The following is a 20,620-nucleotide window of genomic DNA, read 5'->3' as shown; positions in this document are numbered from 1 at the left end:
CACTTCCGGAATGGTTTATAAAACCATCAATGACATCATCATCAGCGACATACACGTCATCATCATCATCATCGTCGTCATCATCCGTTACGGTACTGAGTGATAGTCTCGTTAGTCTGTTTAGTAGCATAATGACGTCATCAAGTCAGAAATAATAATGAAAATAATAATAATATTAATAATAAATAATAATAAGTGACGAATTGCCGATGGTATCATACAAAAATCTAACAAGAAACTAACAAACAATCGGCAGTTTTTTTAAATATAGAAACTGGAATAAATTCGAACGAAAAAATAAAAAATACACATATCTTATCTCTCTAATTCGTTTGGCTGGCTAGAGCGTCACTGAATTGTAGAAATTTAAATATATTTTATTGATTAATACGTCCTACCTCGGGAAACCGGGTCTCTGGACGCAAAACGAAGATTGATTTATATATTGTATTAAACAGCGTATTACACACACACACACACTCAAAAATATTAAAAAAATATACATTTATATTTGGATTAAGACAAGTCAGAAATGAAAACTATTGGAGTGGAAACCGACCACAGCATGCTCCTCGTTAAATAGCTTATTGTCTAATTTTTCGAAAAAATAAACAAGATATAATATATATATTATACATATATATGATGATGACGTATTTTATGACGTCACTAGATATATATATATATATATGTTGGTAATAGACCATAATTTTTACAATATTCTATAAGTTCTACCGAATGTTTAGCGTTAATATTAATAACATTCGGTAGAATTTATAGAATATTAAAATATATATATATATATATATATATATATGATATTAATAGCAATGGCATAAACATTAAATGCTACCTCTAAATGGCAATCTATTAAAATGTACTCATTACGTGTAATAAATTATATGTAATATATTATATGAAATATTATTTAATTTTATATTACGTATAAAAATAAACGTATAAGAATAAATAATAATAATAATAATAATAATAATAATAATAATAATATAGACTGTGCGTTGTCAGAACGAAATAATAATTATAGTTATAATTATTATTATGATAATAGTCATAATAATCATAATGAAAATAATAATTTATAGTTGTTTATTTGATCTTTGGCTCGCCAGCAACCAGTTCAGATTCAAATCCGCACTCGTTTTTCCCTCTCAGGATTTTGAAGAAACCTGGATGATGGATAATAATAATAATAAAATTTTCATTTTAAAACGTACATTGTAATTATAAAGTTAAAATAATAAAACCTATAATAATAATAATATAATAATAATAATTATAAATAATTCTTATGGTAAGAATCTGTCTGGATGGAAGAGCACTGGTTTATTTAAAAGAAATGTTAAATTTGGTGTCGGATGTTCCTAGTCAGAGATGATGTGGTAGCAATATAAATAAAGATGACTACAACAGCAAAAAATCCCCAACTCACCTCCATCGCCCCAATCGTTGTTCCACGAATTGGCCACCAACCAATAGGGAACGTTATTCTCAACACCCCAACCAATCAGCTTCACTGCATGCCCTCCTAACTCTTCCCCAGTCACGTGATGGTACACACCTGGCGACAGATAGAAAAGTTATACAAGCGCACATTTTCATTTGTCAATTTTTAAAAACTAATGAAAAGCTCGTTATAAATTAACCAAACAATAATACTTTACACACGTACATACACACCTAATCACACACACACCACACACACACACACACACAAATACACACACACACACACACACAAATACACACACATGTACACATACATATACACAGAAATACCTGATTTGTACTGCACGAAATCAGCGTACACAGTTAAGGCAGCTTCAATTGGACCATGTTTCATCAACTCCATCTTGATTTGAGTCTCAGAGCTATCTACCGAGTAAACTGACACACCTTTGATGACGATGATGATGGCGATGATGATGATGATGACGATGATGATGGCAACAATTAGTAACAACATGTAACAATGGCGATGCTGTTATGGGATTTGATATTTGCCAATATAGCGAAGATATCATATATCGTTCGAATTGCCGAAATTTTATAGAAAGGACAGTTATCACGGGAATTTAGATACCTTTTAAACATCAATTTTATTAAAATACGATGTTGCATTCATAGTCGTGCGTTTTAACTATAAGATTGTGTGATGATGAACTAGCCAGCCAGCCAACCAACCAACCAACCAGCCAACCAATTAACCAACCGACAACCAACCATAATGCTTATCTTCTTTGTAAGACAGTTTGTAACCCTCCCTACATTTCTTCGAACATTCTGGGGTCTTTCCCTCCCCCTTGCATGGGGGCCTGGTGCCGTTCACGTGATGTTCGCACGGGGCGATGCTGTATGGCCTACAACCCTGTTTGTTCGTTCGTTTGTTTGTTTGTGTTTGTTTGTGTTACTGTTTGCTTACAATTTTGCCACAAGCATTTGCTAACAAACATTACATACACATACATACACACACATACACACACAAAGAAACAGATGCGCACATACACACACCCAAACAAATGAACATACATACATAAATACATACAAACATAGAAAAAAAACATACACACCTGCTCTGAACCGTACTGGCCGCCTGTGACCAAACCAATTTTCTTGTAATACCCCCAGGCAGCCGGTGGATAACCACCATTACAACTGTGATGGAGACGATGATGGTGACGATGGTAGTGTGTATGTGTGTGTTTGTATGTATACGTCTGTCTGTGTGAGTGTGTGTGTGTTTGTATGTAAGTATGTGGCTGTTTGTGTGAGTGTGACATGGTGAGAGCGATATGTAATTGCAACTGCATCCTCCACACTAACAAAGCCAAAAACTACGACAACATTTACAACACCATCATCACCACCATAACTATAACCATAACCTTCACCACCATAAACATAACCATCATCCTCACCACCAACCCCATCTTACCCCATTCCACAGGTGGAGCAGCAAGTCAAGAGATCCTCGGCCGAAATGTGGGCATTCACTTTTCCCCCGGAAGCGATGCAAATCCTGTCCGACATCGCTGCTACTGCACCAAAAGCCTACAAATAATAATAATAATTAGTAATAATAATAATTAGTAATAATAATAATTAGTAACAATATTAATAATAATAAGAAGAAGAACCAACAACAGACCCAGCAAGAGCCGCAGGATCCCTGATCCCTAACTTCCTTGAGAGTGGGACAGTTGGGCCACTGTTCTCTCGGGTCGAATTCGTCAGGGATTACTTCGTCATCGTCCACTACATGAAATCTTTTCTTAGGTTTTTCCCCTCCCTTCAAGGCCCCGCATAACTGCTTCACATGGGAGAGTGGGAGATCTTTAAAGTTCTCTCCTGCCTAATTTGAAAAAAAAGGATTAGAGAAATTATGTGGGATTAGGCAAAATTTTGTTGCGATTGTTGAATAAAATGATGTCCCTGCAGCTAGAAATTTACACCTTTCAAACTTCATCATTATTATTTCAAAATCAAATCTGTTTGACTTATTTGTTATAATCGTTCTCACAGTTTGATAGTGTTTGTAGTATTTTTGGTATCAACTGTGCAAAACTCTATAGAGGACTACAACAGAAACAACAACAACCTTCCAAGTAGCACCGGGATAACTGTTGATGTAGTCGATCATGGACTGGCTGAGAGGTTCGGGGTACATGGAGGACACCGTTGACGAGATGAAGAGAAAAAACATTACTACTCTTTGCCACATTTTTGCCATTTTTCTTGATTTAATTGGAAAATGTAAAAATTTAAAATTTGACAATAAAAACCCAAAAACAGTGAGTAAATTTTAAGAAAAATTATTAGATTGAGTTGAATCGAATAATAATAATTGACATTGAAATTTTGAACTCTTTGAATTGAAGAATAAAATTTAGTTTATTAATTTGAATATAATTAAATATAAATAAATTGCTAAATTAAACTTTATAAACAAATTTAATAAACATAATAATAAATGAATTTATTTACAAAAAAATTATACAAAAAACAATCTTTTTTAGAAATTAAACAAAACAAACAGGCACTTCAATGCAAAGTGCAGAGATCAATCAGTAAGAAATGTCCAGTTTTTAAATAACGATGACCAACAACGACTCTAATTTATACCTTTACAAATACAGATGAATATATACTCTTTATATATATATATATATATATTTAAATATATGGCAGGGTCAGAGGTACCCCAGCACTAATCACTAATTAGGCTCAAATCAAATGACAATCACACTGAAGATGTACAATGCATCATATGATCCATTATCATGTGTTCTAGCAAACAAACAGTAGAGAAGATGTGCTAAAAATATTTTATTTAATGATTATTTATTCACAAATTAAATTGTTGATACATTATTAAATAATTAACTTGATAAATGTTAGAAATTAAATTTTGATTTTAAATCCAAGTTTGACGTTTTAATTTGTATGATTATGCGAGAAAGACTGACTCAAAAAAAAGTCTTTTCTCTAAGTCATCTTTTTGTATGAAAGGGAAGAAATTTGACATTTAATTAATCAGAATTTGTCATATTATAAAAGAAAATGCTAAAAAAGTTAATTTGATAAGTTTTCTTACGTGTTTATTAGCTGAGCTAATGAAATATATGAGTAACTATCACGTCAGAACATCCCACCAGATAAAAATTATTTAAATATGGGAACATCCCTACTTTCGTGAAATCCCTTTTTAACATTAGTTCGCGAAATTTAAAGTCCAAATCATTTTTTTTTTATTTAAATATGTTTTTTAGGTGTCTAAAAAATGAGCTCCGCTAAAGAATTAGCTAGGTAGAATAGTATTAATATTATTTTAAAAAACATCTCCGGAAAAATATTCGTCAATCTGACTACCTCACTACTACTGTTATAATTAAATTTTGATTAGTATTACTATTAGTTGTCAGTCAGTCAATCAATAGTAGAGTAGAGTGGAATGCATTAATTATTAATATTAATAAAAAATTTAAAACCGTTTTATTATAATTAAAATTTAATTATATTAAACATTTTTTATAGAGGATAAAATAAAATAAAAAAATTTATCAATTAATTAATTGCTGTTTAATTTAATTTAAAATTTTAACAGAGAGTTAGGAGTATTACGAAAGAGAAAAAGATTAGAAAATGACGTCCACTCTGGCATTCAGTCAACCAAAAGTAATAAAATTAGATTTTCTATTTTTTGCTCCTAATACCTAATTGATTACCTTTTTATTTGTTTTGTTTATGTCCCTAATTTACTATTTATCACCCAATTTTGTATTTTTTTTGTCGTATTTATTTCATGAAATGGTTTTTAAGACCTTATATATCTAAGGAGTACCTTTTCAGTAGCATATCTCTAGCTTTTCCTAATTTTAGTTGCACCTTTTTCTAATTTTATGAAATTTATTTTAAATGTAACACTAACTTGACATACTTTATGATTAGTTCATTTCTGTCCCAGTTCAGCCTTTTGATTACCTCGTTGTTTTGGATTTTGAGTCGACCTGCTGGCAGAAGGACAAGTTCAGGAGTCAGGAAATTAGTAATGAAATTTGGAATTTAAATTAATATCTAAGATAAATTGAATAGTTAATCTCTCAATTTATCAATCATTCAATCAACAAACAAATCATTCAATCAATCAATCATTTTGGATTTTTTGCCATTTTACCAAACTCATAAAGTTGTAAATCAGTGAAACACAATCAACTTTTCTAACAACAAGCTGTTCCATCATAATTGAACTAATCAATCAACCAGTCTTTCAATCAACCGATCAATCAACCGATCAATTAACCAACCAATCAATCAACCAACCAATCAACCAACCAATCAACAAATAAGTCGAATTTCCCGCCGTTTTACTGAACGTCGAGAGTGGAGAGATAGTTGGGGAATTCCAATATTATGTTCAACCTCAGGAGAATCCGGTACTTAGTGAATTCTGTATACAGTTGACAGGTATTAAGCAGGTTCGTGTTTGTTCGTTCGTTCGTTTGTTTGTTCTTCCGTTCGTTCGTTTGCCTGTTTGTTAGATTGTCATTATTTAACAAACAAACAACAACAACAGAATCAAGTGGACGACGGCATACCGCTGAATATGTGCTTGAGGAAGTTCGTCAGCTGGTTGAATCAACATTCCAAGGAGAAACGATTCAGTTTCGTGACGTCATCTGTGACATCGTCGTCCGTGACGTCATCTAAGATATCATCATCGTCCTCTATGACGTCATCATCGTCCTCTGTGACGTCATCATCGTCGTCGTTTGCTTGTTTCGTCACTTGGTCAGGTTGGATATCTTAAAATTTTTTCTAGTTTCATTCGTCATTGTCATTTGTCCGCTCGTTCGTTCTCTTTTTCTCTCATTCATTCATACTTACACACGTAAACACTCACACACACACCACACACACACAAACAAACACACACACACAGACTGGGACTTGGGCATATGTCTACATTACGAATGCAAGCGCAAGCAATACACCCGACCACAGCAATTAGACTACTGGATTGATTTGAAAGCTGTCTACAGGGTTGGCTGGCTGATTTATTGGATGATCTATTGGATGATTGATTGTTTGTTTGATTGATTAGATGGTTGGTTGATTGATTGACCGATGAAAAGGTTGATTGGTTGACGGGTTGGTTAATTTGTTGGTCGATTGATTAAAAGACTGGTTGATTGGTTGGTTGGCTCTTGGCTGGTTGGTTGATTGATTGGTTGGTCGGTTAAACTAACACCACCACCACAACAACAACAACGACGACAACAACGACGACAACAACAACGACATAACTTTCAGAAATTCTACAATAGAAAGCCTCAAGGGCTGAAGGGAGCTCTCCAAGAGGTCGGCATCGTATTCGAGGGTAGAGAACATTCCGGTAAGTTCTACCACCACCACTACTACTACTTCTACTACCACTACCACTACTACTACTACCACCAATACTACTATTACCACTACTATCTTGGTTAAGAACTAATCGAATTGATTACATTACAACAAATAAATGTAGCGAACCTAGCAAATTATTGTTATTATTATTGTTATAAGGGCTGGATGATTCTCGAAACACGGCCATGCTAGTGCGAAAGATGATAAAGGATGGATGCCAGCTGACCATCACTAAGTCCATTCATCAGGTTGTTGATGTTATTATTGTTGTTGACGTTATTATTGTTGTTGTTATTATTATTGTTGTTGTTATTATTTTCTATTTACTAATTCTGAAGAATGTGAGTGTAACAGTGCTGAACAACGAACTGATTAGGAAAAAGTTGCATCAACAACAACAACATCAACAACAACAACATTATCAACATCAACAACAACAACAACGTAAAAGTGAAGAAATGACAGTCGTTTCTAAACCTTGCGTCACATTAATTCTTCCCGTGTCAACAACAACAACAACAACTCCGTCATCGTCAACATCATCAATTACGTCATCAGTGACGTCATCAGTAATTTCTACATCATCATCATCAACAACAACAACAGCAGCAGATAATAGTTGGAATGTTGATGATGACGGCATTGATGATGATGATTTATTATCATTATATGCGATTGGTGATGACGATTCGTTGCCATCTCTACCATCATCATCATCTTTAGCATCATCGTCGTCATCATCATCGCTGATTGCGTCATCATCATCGTCGTCATCACCATCATCATTGATTACGTCATTATTGATTACGTCATCATCCTCGTCGTCCCCACCTTCAAAAAAATTTAAATCATCATCGTCATCTCAACAAAATCAACAACAACAAAACATAAACAACAACAACCACAACATCAGCAGCAGCAGCAGCAACAACAACAACAGCAAATCTAAAAGCACCATCATAGCCAGGCAGCTGATAAACAGCAAATGCGTTGACCTTCTGAACAGAAACAAGCAATACGTCGTTGCCAGCTGTCAGCAGATACATACAGCCTACAACAACATCTACGACAACAACATCTACAACAACAACATTTTGAAATTTGGACAGCAACAACAAAGAAGACCAAAGTTAAGTAATATTACGAACACTTACAGCCATAACAACAACAACAACAACATTAAAACTATCATAAACAACAACTCAGTTGCATTAAACAAATTCAGATCATTCTACATTAACGACGGCACTTTTCTCACGAGCAACAATACGTCAACAGTTAATGTCGCGACATCAACAGCAAACAGCAACAACAACTCTACGCTGACATCAACAATTTGCAACAACCACAACAACAAAACATCAATTTACAAAAACTCCATCGCAGCCTCAACTACATCAAACAACAGCCTAACTGAAAGTTCTAGCAATTCATTTCACAAGTTATTTACCGGGCAAATTTTTACTAATTCAACCGATGACATCAACAACAACAGCAATAATAGTGACATCAAAAACCACGTCAACATTACTAACAACAACAACAACAACAGTAGTGACATCAAAAACCATGTCAACATTACTAACAACAACATCAACATTAGTGACGTCATCGTCAACAGCAGTAGCAGCAACAACAAAAATGACATCAGCGAAACAAGTGCCAGCGAGATGAAGTCCAGCTCCGGCGCATCAACGACATCAAAAACGTCGAATTTTCCAACCAAAGCATCAACGACGACACCTACACTAAACACATTAATGACGTCATCAAAAGCGTCGGTGACGTCATCAACGACATCGGGCCGCGTTATAGTCCAGTTGTCAGAGATGCAGGCTTCTCATTTCAAAACATCACCATTGCTGCCACCTTTTTCATCATCATCAACGCCACCATCATCATCATCATCCTTATTGAAACCATCACCATTTTCAACAACACCATTTTCATCGAAGTTTTATTATATAAGATCACCATCGTCATCGTCGTCGTCATCATCGCTTTCAACATCACCACCATTTCCAATGAAACCGTCATCATTTTCAACACCATCGTCATCACCTTCTTCTTCATCATCATCAACACCGGCATCATCATCATATTCATCGTTATTTAAATCTCCATCATTCTGTCATGTGTCACCACCATCATCATCATTTTCATCATCATCATCGTCGTCGTCGACACATCAGCTTTCCTCCACGCATATTCAGCAGCAGCAACGAACGGCTCCACTTTGTAGTTGCGGCAGTCGTAGCAAGAGGAAAATCGTCAGAAACGGCGGCTCCAATCATGGAAGAACTTTCTTCACCTGCCCCAAAAAGAACCCGTGCAAATTTTTCCAATGGGAAATTAACAATAATAATAATTCGTTCTTTTCATCATCGTCGTCATCATTTCCACCATCTTTTAATCACTCATCATCATTCAATCATTCGTCTGAGTTGTGCCCTCTCGATGGCCACGTCTTTCATACTAACAGATATAAATGCTAATCATGATGTTAAGATCTTATTCTTGTAACCTTATGACGGATTTAAATTTACACTCTTATAATCTTTGATCATTGAACTTGATTGAGATGCAATTTTTTCATAGAATAAATTTTGAAAGGCAATGTTTTAACATTTTCATTGAGAATACCGAACAAACTTTCACGCGGCTTAAATTAAACAACAAAAAATTTATCAATACTTGTATGATGATGAAAAACAATTTAACAAAAAAATTTATCAAATGCACAAAAACGCTGAATCAATCTTCCTTGACAACGTGCCAGCCACTGGAAGCCGATGACGTCACTTCATTCTTCGGACCAATCACGGCCACCGACGCCTTCGACTGCTCCGATAAATATTTATCGGCCACATGAACGACATCATCTTTGGAAACTTGGAAAATTCTGCGCCTGTACTCCTCAAACATCTCCTCGCTGATACCCTGCATGAACAGTCTCGTCCCTTTGTTTCCAGGCGAGATGGGCTTGTCGACAGATGAGAAGAGAGATAATTTGGCTTCACCGACGTCAGCGTCCTTGAACTGCCCACCACAGGCCCAATCAACGGATTTAGAGAATGATTCAAGTGATCGGGTTAGGTTAGGATCTCGGTAGGAGTAGAAACTGAAGCAATTCGATCCGGCATCTGCCCCTCCTCCGTAGGCACCCCCTTTCTCCCTCACCTCCCTGTGCAAATATTTGGAGGAGAGTATCTTTGCCAGGACCTGCAGGGGTACGTAGTGAGGATGTGCGAATGGGACGGTTAGGAAACTTTTCCCTATGAAGTTGACCTGGAATGGGAACTCCAGATGTGTGCGACTGTATGAAGGTCTGAAGGAAGATTCGGATGCGTACCTTATCTCGTCACTGGGTGTGTTTGTGTCGCCGCCTACGGAACCACCGTCCTTGATAGACTTCGAATTGTGATTTTTGATTCCAAACATGTCGACTTCCCTGTAGAACTTCTCGAGTTCCTTCAAACTCGTGTCAACAATTTGTGAGTCTGCTGCGTTTATGGAAGCTCTCAAACGACCAGGAGATGATAGAAGGATGTGGTCCGCAATTTCTTTCAACACTCCCAACAGCATGTCGACCTTCTGGACGTCGAACATTTCCTCAGATCCAGGCGAACTGCTAGACAATAATGTTACGAGATTCTTAATGAATCCCAGCTGCGTTACTCCAGCCCAGGACTCCCGAAGACCAAACGAGTGACCGAGACTGGAGGATGATCTTATCATGGCGTACCTATGCCCAGCTGAGGGCAGGGTTGATGCACCCTCTGCTGCCAGAGTGCTCATCAAAGTGTAAAACCTTTCACGATCGACGAGCGATAAAGAAACGAAGATATCTGACCACAACCTCATCATGTCATTCAGGTTGCTATCGAGGCAGTAAGATGAGAAAGCGACAGAACACTGGAAGAAATCAGGATGAGAAGGATGATCGCACAGGAACGCACTTGCTTCTAATCCACCCGTCTTCAAATCCATCTGCTCACCTTGCTGCCTGTAATCTAACTCGCCAGCTCCCATCTTTGTGACGATTTTACAAAAGAGCGGGAGATAAGGTTTCAATTTTGCGGCCAATGAACTTGCATCGGATACCATTCTGAGGTACACGATGCCGTTCGTGGGCTGTATGCAAGTTTGCACGGGCAATATGGACTTCCTGTACCTCTCGTTGACTGCCTTCTCGTAGTTGTCGATGCACTCGTCTGCAGTGGCGGTCGTGCTGTTGAATGCGATCGATCTGCTGCCCTTCGATGATATGTCGACCAGAACTCTACCTGCATCGGTTTTCTCGTACTGCTTCGGTATGTCGGAGATGTCGAGAGAGGGCAGGCAACTCACATCCTCTGGGATCGATTGCAGTTTGGCAAGTTCGAGTCCGTCGTTGTATATCTGTTTTGCGGCGTTTGTGAGGGTTAATTAATAATAAAATGATTGATTTACTAGAGTTACTAAACTTACCCTAACTCATCAAATCGAAGAAAGTCCCTTACCTCCTCCTTCTTAACATCAGATAAAGAGGACACCAGCTGTTCGAGTAACTCCTCCTCTTCCTTCTTTCGACCAATCAGATAACTTGGATCGGATTCGGAGATAAGCGTGAGTTTGTGCTTGTTATTTTTGAGGTATTGGCTTACCAAAGATTGTAAATAATCCGGCTCGATTGTTAGCCTATGCTTCAGCTCTTCTACCAGTTTTGAGATCTTTGTTTTTGTCGAAATAATGACAATAGTTTCAATTATAATGACAATATTAATGAGAATGGCGACGATTTTGAAAATGATTGTGATTCAAATCATCGAACTGATGTTGAAAAAGTGACGAAGACACGAAAGAAATTAATAGAATAATGAACAAGTTAACCATAATCTCTGGAAATTAATATAATCAGAGCGAAATAAATTACTGATATTGTAAAAGATTCACAAAGAAATAAAATCTGAGTATTTTAAGATCAATCAGCCAGGCAGATAGACAGAAAACAAATAAGTAGAAAGACAGTCGTAAAAACATAGTAAAACAAACAGACAGATGAGTAGAAAGATAATGAAACAGAGAGATAGGTAGAGAGGCTGCCAGACATAGACAGACGGGCAGACAGACAAACGGGGAGGGAGACAGACAGACGAACACAGTCGAACGGACACCTGCAATAATTGTATGGGATCTGCTCCGTGGTTCCACTCCGATATCAAGGACATGATCAAGTTCAGACCATATCTGAAGGTGAAGGTCATTAGGAAATTTAGTAGCAAGTTGATGAAAAAATAATTGAGTGACGAAAGTATGAATGAATGAATAAATAAATTGACGATTGAATGAATGAGAGTAACAAAAGCTATACAAATATATTGCATGAATGGTAAATAATGTAAAAAAAATAAATGATAAAAAATATAAGTATAAATATAAATATATAAAAAATAAGTAAAAATGCAATCAACAACAACAACAACGTGGAGAACAAGCAATGGCAGACAAAAAACGAGAAATCTACAACCTTTCGGTTTGGTGTTTGATCGACAGCTGGATTTTATGCATGACCGCCTCTATCTGGTTCTCGCTGAAGCCTTCCTTTATAATTTGGTCGATTGTTGATTCGATGGTAGACAGAACTTCCTGCACGTTTGATCTGAGTGAATGAATGAATGAATGAATAAATGAATGAGTGAATTAGCGGAAAAGAATGAAAATTGAAAAGAGAGAGAGAGCAAGAGAAAGAAAGAATGAAAGACGAAAAAAAGAAAGGTGAGTTATGGTAGAGATATGAAAAAAAAAATTAGATAGCAGAGGAGAGAGAGAGAGAGAGAGAGAGAGAGAGAGAGAGAGAGAAGGAGAGAAAGGAGAAAAAAACACAAATTAACTTTTAATACTTTTAATATGTATACATAAATATTTATATCATAATCTCAATCAACCAGATACCTCTTATTATTTAATCATATTCAAACATCAGACAAAAAATGACCAACTGACTGAAAAACCCCCAAACCAACCAACCAGCCAGCCAGCTAGCCAGCCAACCAACCAACTTGTTAACTCTCTGCAATCCCACACTGAAACTGGTGTCCCTGGTATGGTTGCTGTATCCCGTTCCCGGCGAGTAATCAGATCCCAATCCTTGTTATCCGAATGTAAAGAATAAATGACAATTTAATGAAGAAATTATACCATTGAAATCATTAAAACGATTTCATTTGAAATTTTTTCAATTATTTTGTTCAATTGTCTGGATAAATCTGTGATGAGTAGGACAAAGACGATCGCGATCATTGAACCACATAAGAGTGAATTGACGATAATAAAAATAATAATTGTCATTTTATTATCATTGTTATCACTTTCTATCATCATCACAATACATCATCATCATCATCAATAACGACAACACCATCATTATCAACAACACCATCATCATCAACAACGACAACACCATCATCATCAACAACGACAACACCATCATCATAAGCCTCATTGTGAAAGCTTCCGAACAAACAAACCTGATTCAATGAGAGCCTGATAAAACGGGGCTTTGTCACCTTGAAGTAAAAGATTGCCTAAAAAGGAGAGTTCGAACGATTCTTGCAAGTTTCTGATATCACAGAGTAAATAACTTGTCTGATTAGTGGATAGAGAGATGGATGAATGAACGATTGACAGATTTGTTAGTTAACAAAAGGATGAATGAAAAAAACCCAACACAACAATTGATAATGTAAATAAAATTTATTGCATAAAATAGATGATTGATTCAATGAATCGACCTTATAACATCTCCAACCTAAATCAGCTCATCACCTAACCACTCGCTCAATCTATCACCTCCATCCACACACCCCCTCCTCACAGAAACAATAGTATCAGCCTGGGGATCTGGCGACATGAGATCGACTGGGCACTGAACAGTTGACACCAGAGGGCTAGTCCACCTCTTCTCAGGGTGAACCACAGTATCAATAGGACCCCGGATAAACTTTGAAAGCGCAACACTGTCTATGATGAATAAATGCTTATCTAAGGGCATATCTCCGTATGTGAAGAATCTAGAATTAGATGGGTGGTAGTGGCGAGAGTGAAATGACTTCAACTGCTTCCATGTTAGTTCAGGGATGTGCTTGGGGTCGCCACCGGAGATGACTCCGTACGTGCCTGAAGGAAGGAGTCGATTCTGAAGTGCTTGTTCATATACCTGATGTGGATCACTGAAAACTCCTTTCATCTCATTGTACACAACACCTTTTCAAATAATAAACTTCTTAACGCCATATTAACTAAATACTTATTATTAATAAAGTTACAAGATTTAGGTAAAATAACATTTTTAAACAAATATCTAAATTAAGAATGTTGAAAAATAGAATAGTATTTTGGCAAACTTTAATAAATTTAAAGTTTTAATTATTAAACAAGCTGAAAAAAATACCTTTCAAAATGATTGGACTTGATTTGTCATCAACATTTTCATGCTCCAATCTCCAACCTTCTTGATGAAAATCATTACGCCTCAGCCTCGGGAAGAAAACAGCATCCAGGTACACCAAGAGAAGGTTTTCAAAATCTTTGGCATTCTGGGATGAGAACGGGTACATGGTCCAATCACTTGCCGTGAACGCATTCATGAAAGTCGAAGTTGACCGAGTTAACATCTTGAAGAACGGATCTCTAACTGGAAATTTTTCGGATCCGCAGAGCGATACATGCTCTAATATGTGGGGCACACCCGTGCTGTCGTGGGGTGTCGTTCGCAGGGACACAGCGAAAACGTTCTCAGCATCCTGCCTACTGATGTGCAAATGTTCGGCCCCAGTCTTATGTATGAGATGTATGGCTGTCAGGTTCAGCTCGGGAACAGGTGTGACGGCCGTGACGCGGTAGTTGTGAAGCTGGTCACCGGTTTTCAAGTTAGTAATAGTTTCAGGCAAAACATTACCCTTCTTACTCTTCAGAGACGATGACGAAATTGCATGACATTTTCTTTTCAAAAAATTTGAAATTCTAAAATATCGCGCAGCGCTAGACATGATTGCGATCGGTAAGTTTATGTGTTACTAAGATAATTGTTCAAAATGATCTCTCATCCATCATCTAACTCCAATTAACGCGTAAACTCTTTAAGAATTAAATTTGTGACACTGAACTTAGCTTCCAGCTCCCCCACGACCGACCTATATATTATGCGCGCGGAGAGATCGTGAAAAGAGAGAGAACCCAGTGGTGAATGCGTGGCAGGTGTTCATACATGTTATGCTACTAGAAATTGTACAGCTTTGTAAGTAACGTATGTATGAACAATGATTAAACAAGGTACAGAAATACACGAGCGGCTTCAAAAAACATTTCTACCATTTATTTAGAATAGAATCTTTTTAAAAATATTTCATCAACCAATAGAACAGAGGGTGTTCAAAACTCGCAAAACAGAAACATTTCATCGTGCGTCGTATCACGGAGAAAGTTGTTTTACCATTCATAATTGCGGCATCCAAAAAATATTCTTACCAGTTATGTAGAATTAAATTACCTTTCTAAAAATAAATCAGCCACCAAAAAATGTGTTCAAAACTTGAAAAACTGAAATATTTCATTATGCTTCGTATCATGGTTGTTATTGTAATGTAAGGATTCAACATTAATGTTCAAGAATTGCCTAGTTATTTTAGTTTTGGGTTTTTCGTTCATGCCATTCTTGATAACGCCAGTTAAAACGTGCATCTGAGTCCCCTCTATAGCTAAGTCGTCGTCATAACGAATATATATTTAAAAAAAAAACAAACTCAGCCTCAAGTTTGTTCATTGTGGCATAATTGACGATCATACCTTATCGACTTACAGATGATTTATAATAAATTCCTTAGAAAAACACACTCAGCCTCAAGTACGCTTTATTGTCATGTTTGATGCTCAAATTTTATCGACTTACTGACGCCATATAATAAAGTCCTTAAAAAACGAATAGTCACAAGTTTAGTATTGTGTCAAACTTTATCGACTTGACGCCTTTTAATAAATTCACAAAAAACACGCTCAGTCACAAGTTTAATTAATTAATTTAATTAATTTGTTTAATTAATGTCCTCTGACGTTCAAAACCTTAACGACTTACTGAAGCTCTATCAGAAATTCTTTAAAAAACACGCTGTCAAGAGTTTGTTTTTTGTATCATATCAGAAGCTCAAACCTTAAAAAGTCATGCTCCGTCACAAGTATAGTCACATATCTGATGCTCAAACCTTATCGACTTACCGAAAGCTTATATAAAAATCCCTAAAAAAAACATGCAGTCACAAGTTTAATTTGTCCTATCTGACGCTCAAACCTTATCGACTTACGAATCTATTATAAAATATAAATTTTCTAAAAAATACGCTCCATCACAAGTATAGTTTTTTGTGCCATATATGACGCTCAAACCTTATCGACTTACCGAAAGCTTATATAAAATTCCTTTAAAAAAAACACGCTCAGTCACAAGTTTAATTTGTCATATCTGCCACTCAAAACCTATGGACTTACAAATTTAATATAAAAAACACGCTCGGTCTAAATTTAGACATGCATACGAAATATAAAAATACTCAAAAGAAATAACTATGTAAACGCTACTTATAAAAACCTCAACTCCCTATTTTAATGATAATGCATCTTATCTAGCAAAATATTATTTCTAAATATTTAAACAACCGAGACATTTCCTAGAAACAACAAAAGTAAAAGTCAATCAACTTCCCAGTTTAATGATAGTGCTTCTCAGTTTAAATTTAAAAGATTCAACCAAACAAAAGAAGGATTTTCTGTAAGCACTGCTCTTACAAAGTAACTCCAATTTCTCAACACAATGGAACAATGATCTGATGGGAATTTAATTTTTAAAGAAGCACTATAAACTAAAAGCACTGCCTTTACAAAGTTACTGCCTTAACGTCAACTCACTACACCAGCGATAAGATAATGCTATTGAAACTATAAAAATTATTTAAATGCCACTATACAATCCCTTCATTGAAAATGATTTCCAAATTTTTAAATTGATCTACATACAAACTTGTTTATTCATTTTTTATAATCTAATTATCCGAATCTTAACATATTAAAACATTTTCTGTTAACTAGGTCTAAGAATAGCACAAGTTGACAAAAGCTCAACATGTTCAATTTTCATAAGAACAACATGATCTAAAATACTTAAGTGTTAATAAGCTCTTAACTTTGCTAATTACATAAAATAAACATTATACAAAAATTGTTTTTTAAAGAAGAACTCTCAACTTAGTAAATTACATAAACACTTTATAAAAAATGTTTCTTAAAAATAAACAACATGTTCAAATTTCTAAAGAACGTTTAAGTCAATAAACTGCTTTCAACTCAGTTAATTACATAAATATTTTATTAGAAATGTCTCTTAACAATGAAGAAAATGAACATGTTCGATTATAAAAGTTAATATTTATAATAAATAAGCTCTCAACTTAGCTAATAAGTTAATAACTAAATAACCATTACATTACTTACACATTAGATTACACAATACAGATACACATATAATATATTCATATAAAGTTTATAAACTTTTACAAAACAAAACGCATGAAAACAATAAAATTAGAAAACCTTTTTCGAATTCGAGTAAAATCTTCTTTTTAGATGAAAAACTAAAGTTTTTTCTTTATTTGACGGAGAAAAAAATAAAAATGTCCATCGCAGGACGCCCGGTTCTTTGAATGTTTGAAAACGAGGACCAATCACGATAGCCACTTAGCTAGCGGCTACTTCTCAGGTAACGCAAGAATCTGAGATGTCCCGAAAGTTATTCAGAACTTTTTAACCGAATATACGAATGCAAAACTGTACTTTTTTAAAACCACAAAATGACTTTTTTCACGCAATACACTACTCATTTGAATAATTTTATTTCTATTTTGTTTGATAAAAGAAACATTATAGAATTAGCACTCTCACAGAATGAGGTTTCACCTTGATAAAATCACTCGTTGCAACTTTTTTCAGCTTCTGGCAAGTGACTGAACGATAACATTGAGAAAAAAGGATCATTTTAGCTTATTATCTAAATTTCATCATCGGATATTTTTTGATTAAAACAAAATCAGCCAAGATGGTGAGAGCGCGGAGGAAAAAACATCCTTTCGGCCAAAACTTTCTGTATAAGCATCCAAACTTCTGAAATTTAAACACATCTGGGCAACCATCCTATCCAAGTACGTACAAATCCGGTATATACACGATACACATATATATATAAGTGATATGTATATATCATCTATGGAGATGTAAAAGCAATAAGACAACTCGCTAGCACTTTCTTTACATACAATGTTTATTCAAACGCAGAAAACAATATCAAATACCTAAACTCCAAAGACACAACCAATTATATGTTTACACGTACATAAGCATACGAGGGCTATATACACATGCCTAAATATACCAGTCCCAAGAATCAGCCATCACATTAAAATCAATAGGTATACAAACAACTTAAATACATCATGCCATTGAATAAATACGATCACTATTTACAGACCGTTCAATTTTAACAAAGTTAACTTGAACTAAATAAATTAAAGAGACAAGTTAAAAGTAAGCTGGTCTGATGATTGTTTAAACAAGCTCAATGTAATAAATTTATTCAATAATTGTATACATTTGTAAAGTTATCAAGAAGTTTGACATCAGAAACTTATTAGACATTAGCCATAGATACAGTATATGAAATTAAACTAATTAACAATGCATAGATTTCATACAAACGGCTAATACAAATATCGTTACAACATAATTAAACCTATGAGATCCAAATGGAACAAATGAAATAAGGCTACGGACAAAATAATGTCATTATATGCAGTACAGACAGGCACAAAACATACACACAACAAAGTACTGGAATATTAAATGTTCATATCAAAAAATGTAGAAAAAGAAAACAGGCAACAGTTTTACAAAAAATGTTAGCTAGGAAGAGGAGTTAATTAATCACTGTCCTCTTCTTCCTCGTCATCTTCCTCATCTTCATGGTTCTCATCATCTTCTTCCTCGTCGTCGTCATCATCTTTCTGAGCTCTGCGCTTTTTTGCAGGGGGCTTGGCCTTAGCCTTTGAGGCTTTCTTTGAGACTGCTTGCTTTTTAGCCGGAGCAGCAGCGGCAGCTGAGGCAGATGCGCCCGATCCACCATTGTACGAAGCCTTTTCCTGTTAGCAATTACAATAATAGTTAAAAAATAAAATGGGAATTTGATAGTAATATTATATAGAACTATGATTTTTAAAATATGATATGTACAACAGAAAACAAATGTGATACAAGTGATGCATCAAATCATTGTTCCTGTCATTAAATGATTTTCCTGCTGTACACTATGTTTTGTCACATTGTTAGTGGCAAACACAAATTAGGCAGGTTGATTAGAAAATGAAATTTATTAATTACCTTTTCGTATCTCTCTTTATCCTTTGCCGCCATGGCTTCGTACTTATCTTTATTCTTGCACACCTCCCATCTCTTGCCTAATTCCTTGGCAACTTCTCCTATGGACAACGATGGGAATTCCGCCTTAACTTTTGCACGCTCCTCGTTCGAAAAACAGAAAAAGGCAGATAGTGCCCTCTTTGGTGCATTGGGGTCTTTACTTCCCCTCTTCCTTTTCTTTTCACCATTGGTCGGTACGTAATCAGCCATCTCCTCTTTGTACCGCATTGAATCCTTGGCAGCCAACTCTTCGTACTTCTTTTTGTCTTTGTCTGACATATTCTGTAAATTTTTGTAAGTAAAATTATCAGCCATTATCTATCAAACATGTGTCTTGGTGTAAACAAATTATTTATTTAAAAAGCAAACGAAAGCTATCAACAAAATCTAATTAAAAAATAAAATAAATCACAAACCTTCCATTTTTCGGAAGCCTGTTTTGAAAATTCTGAGAGAGACAGTGACTCTTCGGGATTTTTCTTTTTTCTCTCTTCCCGTGTTGCCTGCATGAAGAAGGCATAGGCCGACATCTTGCCTTTCGGTTTTGCTGAATCTTTAGGAGCTCTACCCATTTCGTAGTTTAATCTATCAAAATAAAAATTATTATCCAGTAATAAAACGAAGAATTTGATATTATTCAAATTAAATATTTACAAAACTAAAAAAAATAGGCAGAAACAGAAGAAATATAATGTAAATATACGTTCGAAATAAAATCTGCCAAAAACGTGCGCGATCTGATCGCGAAATCAACAACCTTAATTATGAATAAACTACACTAAAAAAAGGGAAAATAATTAGAAAAACAATTCTAAACTAACCGATTAAAAATCAGGAAATAATCAAGAAATAAATTGAAGAAATTTGATGAAATTCCCAGAAAATTGCCGAGAGAAATGATCAAGCGAGCGATCGAGCTGTAGAACGGAATGTGAATACTCGTTTGCAAAATTGCGCCAATATATAGTATGAGTCGGCGCTTCCTATTAGCTGCAGGCCCTAATCACCGACCAATCAGAATCTTCCTTGCATGCAATGAACTTTGTACGGTGTTACATTATGCACTGTAATTTAATTAGGCTGATTATTATACTATGGTTGTAAAAATTTATTATATTTAATTATTATACTAATTTGAGCTATGTGATTGTAAATAAATGCAGCCAAAGTTTATTCTCGTAAATTAATTTTATTAAAA

The 20,620-nt window shown here is 35.3% G+C and overlaps 4 protein-coding genes across 4 annotated transcripts; 1 reads left to right on the top strand and 3 right to left on the bottom strand.

Moving 5' to 3' along the window:
* Positions 1 to 239: 239 nt before the first annotated feature.
* On the bottom strand, positions 240 to 4,303 carry HELRODRAFT_186015 (hypothetical protein). The gene is given in 12 exon segments (XM_009028666.1): positions 240 to 740; positions 763 to 813; positions 830 to 994; positions 1,007 to 1,187; positions 1,451 to 1,579; positions 1,798 to 1,914; positions 2,242 to 2,386; positions 2,592 to 2,676; positions 2,957 to 3,072; positions 3,170 to 3,373; positions 3,620 to 3,755; positions 4,047 to 4,303. 8 exon segments carry the CDS (start codon positions 3,749 to 3,751, stop codon positions 1,108 to 1,110), a joined length of 1,008 nt encoding a protein of 335 aa, XP_009026914.1. The 5' UTR covers positions 3,752 to 3,755; positions 4,047 to 4,303; the 3' UTR covers positions 240 to 740; positions 763 to 813; positions 830 to 994; positions 1,007 to 1,107.
* Positions 4,304 to 4,776: 473 nt separating this feature from the next.
* On the top strand, positions 4,777 to 9,544 carry HELRODRAFT_193707 (hypothetical protein). The gene is made up of 11 exons (XM_009028665.1): positions 4,777 to 4,827; positions 5,126 to 5,196; positions 5,486 to 5,566; positions 5,869 to 5,996; positions 6,095 to 6,314; positions 6,461 to 6,561; positions 6,832 to 6,913; positions 7,087 to 7,162; positions 7,841 to 8,447; positions 8,579 to 8,749; positions 9,120 to 9,544. Exons 1-11 carry the CDS (start codon positions 4,802 to 4,804, stop codon positions 9,420 to 9,422), a joined length of 1,866 nt encoding a protein of 621 aa, XP_009026913.1. The 5' UTR covers positions 4,777 to 4,801; the 3' UTR covers positions 9,423 to 9,544.
* HELRODRAFT_193706 (hypothetical protein) lies at positions 9,543 to 14,957 on the bottom strand (the record flags this gene model as incomplete). Its single annotated transcript, XM_009028664.1, has 8 exons — positions 9,543 to 11,328; positions 11,430 to 11,639; positions 12,084 to 12,156; positions 12,437 to 12,555; positions 12,992 to 13,056; positions 13,437 to 13,528; positions 13,773 to 14,172; positions 14,360 to 14,957. The coding sequence occupies 8 exons, from the start codon at positions 14,955 to 14,957 to the stop codon at positions 9,682 to 9,684; spliced, it is 3,204 nt and encodes a 1,067-aa protein (XP_009026912.1). The 3' UTR covers positions 9,543 to 9,681.
* A 3,969-nt stretch (positions 14,958 to 18,926) lies between these two features.
* HELRODRAFT_157726 (hypothetical protein) lies at positions 18,927 to 19,994 on the bottom strand (the record flags this gene model as incomplete). The annotated part of the gene is made up of 3 exons (XM_009028663.1): positions 18,927 to 19,145; positions 19,384 to 19,704; positions 19,839 to 19,994. 3 exons carry the CDS (start codon positions 19,992 to 19,994, stop codon positions 18,927 to 18,929), a joined length of 696 nt encoding a protein of 231 aa, XP_009026911.1.
* Positions 19,995 to 20,620: the final 626 nt, after the last annotated feature.

The sequence above is a fragment of the Helobdella robusta genome (assembly GCF_000326865.2).
Source record: "Helobdella robusta unplaced genomic scaffold HELROscaffold_57, whole genome shotgun sequence".
Lineage (NCBI taxonomy): Eukaryota > Metazoa > Annelida > Clitellata > Rhynchobdellida > Glossiphoniidae > Helobdella > Helobdella robusta.
The sequence above is the reverse complement of the archived record's forward strand: the minus strand, read 5'-3'. Positions and strand labels throughout refer to the sequence as shown.